The sequence below is a fragment of the Parasteatoda tepidariorum genome, chromosome X2 (assembly GCF_043381705.1).
Source record: "Parasteatoda tepidariorum isolate YZ-2023 chromosome X2, CAS_Ptep_4.0, whole genome shotgun sequence".
Classification (NCBI taxonomy): domain Eukaryota; kingdom Metazoa; phylum Arthropoda; class Arachnida; order Araneae; family Theridiidae; genus Parasteatoda; species Parasteatoda tepidariorum.
In genome coordinates, this window is record NC_092215.1 from 11449248 (window position 1) to 11460030 (window position 10783).

General features: G+C 29.0%; 1 protein-coding gene across 1 annotated transcript in view; it reads right to left on the minus strand.

Annotated features, from left to right (window-relative positions):
* LOC107450802 (acid-sensing ion channel 4-A-like) overlaps positions 1 to 10783 on the minus strand; it is a 43704-nt gene that overhangs the window by 3329 nt on the left and 29592 nt on the right. The window contains exons 8-10 of the mRNA XM_071188430.1: positions 8002 to 8083; positions 6213 to 6365; positions 1776 to 1851 (exon numbers count right to left, since the gene is read on the minus strand). Coding sequence (XP_071044531.1) covers positions 1776 to 1851; positions 6213 to 6365; positions 8002 to 8083 — 311 coding nt within the window. The remainder of the gene's footprint in view (positions 1 to 1775; positions 1852 to 6212; positions 6366 to 8001; positions 8084 to 10783) is intronic.

Below are 10783 nucleotides of genomic sequence, written 5' to 3' on the forward strand. Positions count from 1 at the left end.
TCTCTCTCTCTCTCTCTCTCTATATATATATATATATATATATTTATATATATATATATATATAATATAAATAATTCAGGTTGTCCCCCAGATTATTGGGACAAACTTTGAGGGGAGGGGAGGTAGGACACATCACAAGGATTTTAATTTGCATAGATACCCTTGGTCGGAAGCGTCTTCGTTCCTCGCTATGTCGTGTTGTTCACAAGATGGTGGACTGGTTTCCTGACCACCACGCTCTCCTGATTTCAGCAGAATGGATTTCTCTCTTAGGGATGCACTGAAAAGTGGCGTGTATGCAACCCATAGTGATTCCAAAATGGATCTGTTAGCTAGAATCGTCTGTGCTGCTGCGGATATTCAACATAATTCACGTGTATTTGAGCGAGTTCACCAATCCATTGCCCCCGCCGGTGTAACGCATGCATCACTAGTAGTAATAATGGTAGAAACTTTGAACATCTTTTGTGATATTTTCACATGTCATCTACCACAGCACATGTAATATCTTTGACCAAAAAATATTTTAAATTATCTTAGTCTTGTGTCGCTTTGTTTCTTGTCGTACTACTTTTTCATGACGCGTCCGATTATGGACTGCTATGCAATTCTGAATCCTTGTGATGTCCCCTACCTCCTCTTGAAGTTGATCTCAATAATCCTAAGACATCCTGTATATGTACTGGCCCATAAGGTATTTTGCAATAATACGTAGAATTTTGCTGTGAAAGATAGAAATTTCTTTTCTGGATTTCGCTGTTACATGCTAATACTTGTTGCTATTAATTGGACCTTTCTCTCCCGACCGCATTCAACTGTCGAAAGGATTGCGGCGGGGAAGAAAAATTATAAAGATATTTTTTAATCCTCTTTACTTAATTTTCGCAAATCAACTGATGATAAAATTTTTCTCCATGTAGCAGTATCTTTCGATACACAGTACATTGCCCTATCTAAATTTGAGATATAAAGCATGCGGGATTTTAGATTCTCTATTAATTTTTTTCTGACAATATTATTCCAATACAATTCTGCAATCAGCAGTTTTTGATCGGTGATTAAATAATATCCAGTTGTCAGTCTTTAGATTTTTGATGGAATAAGTATCTTCCTCTTTTTTTTCTTTCTTTTTTGTGTTTAACATGAAAATAATTTTTTAGTGTCATCCAAATCGGTTATAGTTGTATCAAATTTAGAAAAGCATTTTCATTCAGTTATATTTTTCATTCAGTTATCATAAATTATTTATCAAGAGAATAGAAATAAAAATGTGATCTTGCTTAGCTTTCGTCACAACAACGCAATTTTTGTCAGCAATGAGAACAAGAAACTGTACCATATTATAATTCAAAGTATGGCGCTCACATCTCACACCAAATAGGTGGTGCAACTAGTTAGGTGCCAAAATTGTTAGGTACAAAATACCTTCATAGTTAGGTACTTGTTGTCAGCCTAAGCTTTAAGTTTTTAATAATTTTAGAAATGTGTGCAAATAAATGCACGATTTTTGGGAAGAAGGAACTTAGTTGGGAAAATTTTATCCTGTCGTTCTGTAAAGAGTACTATGCTTCATTTTTGTCATCAAGAATTGCTATTTATGCCACAAACCAGCAGTACAACATGTAAACAAATATAACCACATTCTCAAAAAGACACTAAAATGTAGAATAAAAATTTCTGGTAAAAAAATCATACACGCAAATAAATGAAAAAAAAATTACGTTTAATTTACTTAATAAACTATTTTAAAGACAGTCAATTTCGTGATACGTTACCGTGTAAGCTTCAATGTCCATAAACCGAAGATAATTCATTTCTTGAATAAAAATGTGAACTCTCAAGTAGTTTTTGCTAAATAATAAGAAAAAGTACAATATTAAAACAAATAGTCACATTTTAATTAAATGTTGTATTTTGTCAAATATTATTGACAAAATACAACATTTACTTTACTGACTGATTTAACTAAACAAGAAAAGAAAAATCTTAAAATGAAGTGTTTCTTAAGCAACTATTTTTTTTTTTTTTTTAAAGCAATTGCTTCAAACATTTTCAATTCTCACGATTTTTATAGATCACCGAGCACCAATATTTAATGTAGTGAAGTAACAGTATTTTGCTCTTTTTGAGTTAGATGTATTTTAACTACAGAAACTATTTTTTTAGCCTAATAAAGGACGTTTGGTTTGACAGCCGTTAAATGTGATAAAAGGCATTTTGCTCGTTTGGAATTTGTTCTAAATACTCGTATGAAGTTTGTTACTGTATATTTCCTCCAAATACATTGAAAAGCTAGTAAAGTTTAACAAAAAATACTTTTATCGTCATTTATTACAAATATATGAAATAATGAGGCTCCGAACCAACAACTGGTATAAAACCTTTAAACAATTTAAAAAAAAAAAAAAAAGATTTGGGATGTTCAAATAAATTGCCGATAAGAATAGAACTGGTATTAAATTTTTGGACTTTAGTTAGCAAAAGATACAAACTTATTACACTCAACTTTAAAATCGTAGCTTGGTAGAAATTAAATTTATAGAAATTAATTTCCATTTGTTTTATGCAAAATTTATTAGTTTTACTAAACTTCGTATTTTGAAAATTTTTACTAAATTTAATCGAGATTTTTTTGACTGATTTGATTTACTAAAAATTTTTGAGAACTATTACAAATATATATATCAAGCTTAAATTGGTGCAAATTCCCTTTTTGTCTTCAACCCGAGCAAAAACCTGTCTTAAAGATTTATCCAACACTCCTACTTGAAATAGTTACAACTCGTTACCATAGACACCGCCATTGCTCCAGATGAATAGCGAAGGGAGTTCTTTAAAATGACAGACTATATATGTTTGTAAAGGGACTCTAACCCATGATCCGTCTACAACTGAGGATATTTCACGTCAGCACTGTTGTCGGTGCAAACCAGATGTGGATTCGTATCGACCAGCCATCATTGGGATTCGAACCCGCTTCACCTCATTGGAAAGCGAACGCTGTTTCCCCTGAGCCATAGTTTTTAATGTTGGAAAAAAATATTTAGGGCCGATATTGGTTAAAAAGTGGCTTTAAAATATTGTTGGAAATGGACAATTCTACATACGGCCGATATTGGCTGAATAATGGATATAAAATATTAGGTTAATCTAACAATTCTATGTAGGACCAATATCAGAAAAATGCCGATCCTTTTTACCCTGATTGAGTCGAAATTAATGAATATTGGCTCCAGGAGGGCCCAAGTTATTTTGCTGCTAGGGTTAATTTTCTCACTAATGAGTGATTATGTAATTTTTGAGTTGAATATTCTTAAATGTACGTTACCAATACAGTGCCTTTTCTAAAAATAATCGATATGTTTCTTCTCTTTTTAGAAAATTAATAAAACTTATTATTAACTAAAATCCTACCTACTGACTCGAAAGACGGAGATACAATTTCAACCAGTGTCACAAAAGCCAATACTTCGCTTTTCCTTTTAATGATTCGTTAATTTACAATTGTAATTTTTCTATCTATTTTATTTTTCAAACTTACTTAGTTATATCTGTTTAAATAATTATTTTTATCTTGAATTTCTGAAATCTTTTTAAATTTAAATTTTTAAGCAGTAATATTCACGTTTTTTAAATTTAGTATTTTCGATATATTTCAATTTTCCATAAATAACTGTTTACAAACATTTTTTTTCAATTTAATTATATGAGAAAAAGTGTATATTCTAGTTTTCTTTAGTTTAAAAGGAACTATGGGCAACTTCAAATCTTCTCGTATAATTTTTTTTACATCTCAGAATTTCAAACTATTTAACTTATAATTTTTAAAGTTTTTCAAACATTAGTTCATTAAAATTGAATATGAAGAAATTATTTTAAAATAATTTCATAAGAATATTCTTAAAATTAATTTGAATAAATTACATTATGTTTAATAAATGATGAACTATTGTTTTAAGAACTAGAAAAACTAAATTAATGAATAGTTAACTTATGTTTTAAAAACTTGTTTTTTTTTATATTTAGTTTTCTTAAAAAATGTAAATATTTTTTTTCATATTCTAGTTAACTTTTGCTAAAATATGCTCATTAATTTTCTAAAAAAGAATAAAAATGCAAGAAGAACTTATTTTACTGATACCAAATAATTTAATTTAAATAAGTATGCAATCACATTAAAAAGCTTTTTTTCCCACCGCCATGCACACATAATTGGGATATTTTCGTATCGGTACCTGTTTGTTTCAATTACATTTGTCAACGCACTAAAAGAATTTGAAACTTGCAAAAAAGAGGATTGCGGGTGGTTACGAGTTACACCTCGAGTTGGTTTCCATCTAAGATATTTTTTTCTCACGTTCCTCGAGGACCACTGCCCTGTAGTTGCCAAAATATGGAGATTATTTTGGTGCAAGGTCCGACGCTGAAATCTTCCCCATATAATTTGTAATAATGCCTTTACTAATCTTTTTATAGTTAGTAGATTTAACAGAGAGTAATCATTATAAAAGATTAATTTTTCAAATTTACCAAGAATTTTACTTAATTTCAAAATAAGCTCTTTTAATATAGTTTTTTCCTCTTCTTTCCAAAAACCGTTATAAACATTAAAACTACGCTTTGGTATAAAGTAAAAATTCATATAAAATAATAAAAGTAATTTTTATTTTTTGTTTTACAAGAAATGTCGAAAAAACTTTTAGTTCTAAAACGCGCTACTAGATAGCAGCATCAACAGTGTACATTGCTCGATTCAAAACCGGCACCATCATGAGTTGTATAATTTAAAATAACCTCTAAAACAACTGACACTATATATCGATAAAAGTATTCAAAAAGAAGATAAAACAAAGGAAAATTATAGACCTATGCAAAAGGAGGGGGAAATAATAATTAATGAAAATAATAACATACAACTGATTAAAAGAAGAAGAAAAACTGAAAAATAAAAGATATTATCTTTTCATCAGCCCACATGATTATAGCCGCAAAAGAGGGTGCTTTCTGATATTGTATCAATATAGCCAAAGCAAAATATATTAATACAATAGTGTGAGGAGCACTCAAAAATTTTTTTTACAAAAATTACAACAAATAAAGTGGAACACAATAAGTAAAAATAATGCTTAAAAACAGAAAATAAAATAAAAGAAAAAGAAAAAACAGTATAAAACAAAACAAAAACTATAAAGCGAGTAGCGAAATCAGATGTACTTACATGAACAGGAAATTTTTCGAGAATGATTTAAAAATATTTTCGCAATAAGATTGTCAGATTGCAAAATATGAAAATAAAAGCGCAAATTGAATGTAACTAGAGGAATTTAAAGTGCCGTTCTTGCTGCATTGCTGAAGTGATTTGTTATGCTGTGCATTGATTTGTTAGTTACCTAGGATGGGCCCGAAATAGATGTGCGCGAGGTAATATTATGCTGGATAATTTAAAAATTTGACCTTAAATAATATTAGAAAATAAATATTTATTTAAGAAAAAAGATAAAATAGAAAAGAGAAACATAAATTGCCTTTTTTGCAAATAATTTTAGCCACGGATTTGCCCGAAATGGATTTGCACAAGGAAAAATTGTATGAATTAATAAAAAAAATTTTAGTAAATAATTTTACCCAAGAATTTGCCCGAAATGGATTTGCACATGGAAAAATTATAAAAATTAACAAAGAAAAATTTCTTGGTAGATAATTTTAGCCACGGATTGGCCAGAAATGGATTTGCACATGGAAAAATTGTATAAATTAACAAAGGAAATTTTTTAGTAAAGGAAATTTTTAGTATATAATTTTGACCACGGATTTGCCCAAAATGGATTTGCACAATTATACAAATTTACAAAGTAATTACTTAGTAAATAATTTTGGCAACGGATTATTGTTTTTCTTAACTTTCTTCGTGTTTTCTTGTATTTATTTATTTTGTTGTNTATAAAAAGTTTCAGAGCTTTTTATTCACTTTACTTTTTTGGGATTTCATGAACTGAAAAATGACAGTTTTCGTGAGAATGACCCATATATACACACAGAGGGTGAGCAAACACTTCTATATTGTGCATTTTTTCCTCTTTCTCCAGAAATACTTAGCATAATAACATATCATGGTAGTTAATATATCTTGTTTCATCAGAAAATAAACGAAAACTATCATTTCTTCGACCAATATTTTATTATTAAGAGGATCCTGCAAATACTGGACTTACTTAATAAATGTTTCATTTAGTTGGGTGGAACTGTTATCATCTGGATTTTCTAGAAAGTCTGGTCTGAGGTCAGGCCACCGGTCAAGGACAAATTCTTGAAATTCTAAATTAGGCCATTCTGATGTTGATAAAGTAACATCATACCGGGTATCTCTAAAGAAAAAAAAAATTTTTTTTGTTGATTTGTTATAAAACACATTATTTACATTCATAATAAAACTAATATTTTTCTCAATGAAGTATATAAATTTTTCGCTAAATGAAAAAAATTATTATTATGTATCGAAAAACCAGAAAGCTTTTCTCTAATTATATCTAAGTTATAATCTGCGTTTTAATTTGCTGATGCTCTACTAATTGACCAGTGTACGATGAGAGGCCCCCCCCGAAAAAAACCCCACCCTAAATAAGTTTTGTTATAGTGATCTGATTTCTACATACCAAAAACTAATCTTAATGCTTGAAGGGGTTGATGTTATATATGCTTTTTAATTAATGCTTGCTATTATTTTCTAAGGTTACGGAATCCAACACAAATAGATAGATTTGAATTTCTAGCGAAATTGGAAAGGCAGGCACAATTTTTTTCTTTTTTAAAATACGTAATTTTAAATTACTTAATTCTGAATTTGAACGAAATCGGTTGAATAATTCTTGAAGAAAATCGAATTTTTAACTACTGCTTTTTTTTAATAAGCGTCTGATCAAGAGAACATTCAGAGAAATACAAGATCACAATTTCAGTTTTAAAGTCGTCCAAAGGCAATATGCAGAGTTTCTATAAAAACTAGAGCAAAATTACGAGATTCCATTTAAGTTATGTAGTTTGAGATAAAAAATAATATATTGAGTTCAAATGCAACTTTTGACAATAAGTCCTCCTCCTAATCATTGATTGTGAAAATATTATAAAGATAGTTATAGAGAAAAAGTACAAAGAGAGAATATTTACTGTAGATATTATTCTAAGACCCGAGGTTTAAATAACATCAGAAAATGCAATTTTTAATTACAAATATGGAGCTTGAATGAAAGTAAACTCAGTAATACGACGTAATATTTGTAAAAAAAACATTAAGTTAAACTTAAAATTTTAAAAAAAAAATTATTTTAAACCCTTTCACAAAAAATAGATAAATGTTAATATTTAGAATTTTTTTTTCATATATAGGGATATTTTTCAAGAATATTTCTTCACATTCGGTCAGGAAATAAAATCTACTAGCCATATCTTATAAAATATATAAATGCTTTAAAACTGCCCCAAAAGTTACTTAAATCCAATTTCCCAAATTTATCGGTGTTTACCTATCTGGTAGTTCTTTTTTTTTTAATCTAACAATACCCAACATCTCTGACAAGGGAAACTAGGGAAGTGTGACTCACCAATTTTGAAATAAACTAGTGGGATNATGTCCAGAATAAAAATTTAAGCTGCAAAATGTTCGACATAAGTACGAATATAATTAAATAATAATGATGTTCGGTTGATAATATAAAATTTAATAGCTTTGCTAATTGAAAAATTTTACAAATGCTTACTAAAGTTTGATGTGATTATTTAGCTTGCCCTTCCCATATTGCGAATTTGAATATTAAACTGACTTCATTATTTAGAAATTTTAAAAATTTTCTGAATTTATTTAATAAACGATATTGGTGTATTTAAATCACGTCTTAGCATAAATCATGTAGTCAATTTACTGTTTAGTAATAGAAAGAAAAACTAATTCTAAAAATTAAAGTGATTCTTTTAAAAAAAAAAATCTAATTGTTTATGTATACTCACTGGCATGCTGGCTTGCAGAGCACGGTGCATTTGTTGTTTTCATCATCATCAAATTCTTTCTTGAACCTATCTTTGCATCTTTCTTAGAGAAAATAAAGGAGTTAAAATATATTTTAGTTAAATATTGATAACTTCTTTGGGAAATCAGAAGCATTGGGGAAATATGAAAAATAATTTAAATTAAAAAAAATAATTCCTACTTATAACATATTTTACATATTTTGAATTTTGTTATTTTGCAGTTGAAAATGTTTCCAATAAAGTTGTACGGTTTAAAACTCGAATACAATTTTTAAAGACCCTAGCATCCTAATAGTTTAATTAATAGTTTAATGTTCCAATAGTTTAACCCAATAATATAATTTTGAAAGACCCATTTTTAACCCTAGGATTATTCAGTGAAGCACAATTTATTGAAACGTCGTTTAACCATATTGTCCACTAACCAGATCGATCAAAAACCTTGCGTTTTTGCCCGCCCTTTCCAAAGTTATTTAAAACTTGTCTGGAAAAGCTCAAAAGAATTGTCAAAAAATTTGACATTCTTAGAAGACTGAATAAAAAGCGAGAATGGAAACAACATTGCCATTGTAATTATATCAAGTATTTTTTAAAACAAAATTAATACAGTTGATTGATTTTAAGCTTTGTATTGGTCAGAGAAAGTAGCATACGAAAAAGTTGAATTTCAAAAATACAGATAAAACATAATATATTTGGTTCGAAGAAGAAAAGCTATCAGCATTGAGATTTATTTATTATTATTTTCTTAGCAAATGATTGATTTGTTTTGAGCGACATTTTCACTTCAATTATATCGAATACTTAAAAAAAAAGTAGATAGATTTCAAGCTTTGCTTTGGAAAAACAAAGAAGCATATGAAAAAGTAAAATTTCGAAAATGTAGATAAATTTTGATATATTTTGAAATGGAGAACGAAAATAAAGAATCAAAATTTCAAATGATTTTGAAACGAAGATTCTAAATTTGAAGTCAAAGAAGAAAAACCTTCAAAATCGAGTGAAAGAGAGAGAAATTCCTTCTGCAATTTAAATATATGCTCGAATCTGAAAATGATGAAGATTATTCATGATGACAATGAAAATTTTTGCAAATCAGTGAAAACTGTGGGGTAATACCTATCCGAATTTAGTGTTGGAAGACTAAAATATGTGAAAATGATTATTTTATTCCATGTTAATACCGAATCGTACGTTTTAAACACGTCAAAGGGTGAAGTTAAATCTTAACACCACTAATTGATAAAGTTTACACTAATCTGCAGCTCGTTGGTAAAAATATTTGGTAAATTTGGCTAATATTTAGTGTATATTTAAATTATTAAACTTAATGTAAGCGTAAAATGATGGTAGGTCATGCTTTAAAAGTATAACAAATGCTAAATAAAATTTATAAGCGAATAATTGTGCAATTTCAAACGTGCGAAAATATGGTGGTTTGTTTACATGATGTGTACTGGTAAGTTCTCTCTGCTGAAATTAGTTGACAAACTGACCATAGCTTATTTAATAAGTTGCCTCCCGTAATACTTATTGATTAAAAATATTGATTGTGGTTGATTATTTTGCTGCCAAGTAATTTCAATTTTCATGTCGGATTGATTTGACAAATAACTCATTTAAACTGTTATAAAATGCAGGCATGTTTTTAGTTGTATAAAGGATATTTATGTTCTCATAAGATTTACATAAATATGTCAGTCGCATAAATTAATTTTATAATATTTAACTTTATTTGTGGTGATAAGAAGAGGCTAGAGGCAATAAGACATAAGAGTGACAACTTTATTGCTTCCGACTTTCAGAGCCAACCTCTGCTCTTGACACCAAAATATTGCATCAGAAGGTTGTGAGGAGGTACAAAAACAAACTAATTTATTTAACAAATGTAAACATTTTAATCTAAACTAAATTTTAAAAATATAATAATTCTGAAAATATAAATAGATTCCATGAAATCAGTACCACGGCATACCATATCCGCAAACAAGAAGACAGCAAATAACACTGTTTGTGACAAATATCAGTCGGATTATCTCACAAGCACGCGCACTTCCTCGCGAATTCTGATGTGAGCTGATTTCCATTCCAATGAGCCCAAGAAGTTAGAGGTTCATTAGTTCGGTCTCACAAATCACTGTGATATGGTGTTTACCTTTTAATCGACCAACTGGATGAGCAGTGAAGTTCGAGTTCCTACATATTCATTTCGGTTACGTTCAAATTCATATTAATATTCTGTTTGTGCTGCCGATGTGTGATTAAAGAGCTACTTTTTTTTTAGAGAATTATTATATATATGTTACTGTGAATGACCGAAATGAAGAGAATGCCGACTTTCACCGGTGAATGCCAACAATCACCTAGTCGCTTTGGTGAATGTCCGAAATATTTGCTACATCCGATTTGATATTGATTTATTCGTTGATCTTATTATATTTCTTTGATATTTTAATAGCTGCTGAGGATAGATTAGGAAAAACATCGGAGTACTGGTTAAATGCAAACTAGGCAGTGGCCCTTGACCTTAAAAAAACATTGATGTAGGCCAGTGGCACTTAACTAGATCTAGTATAAATTTCGTACATTTACCAAAGCGACTAGATGATTGTCAACATTCATCACCGGTTGAAGTCAACAACCACCAATTTCGGTCATTCACAGTAACATATATATATATATATTCTAAAAGGGAAAATTTTTTTCAATGAATTCTTGTAATTAAAAGTATTTAATTTTCTGCAAATATACAAATTTTTTT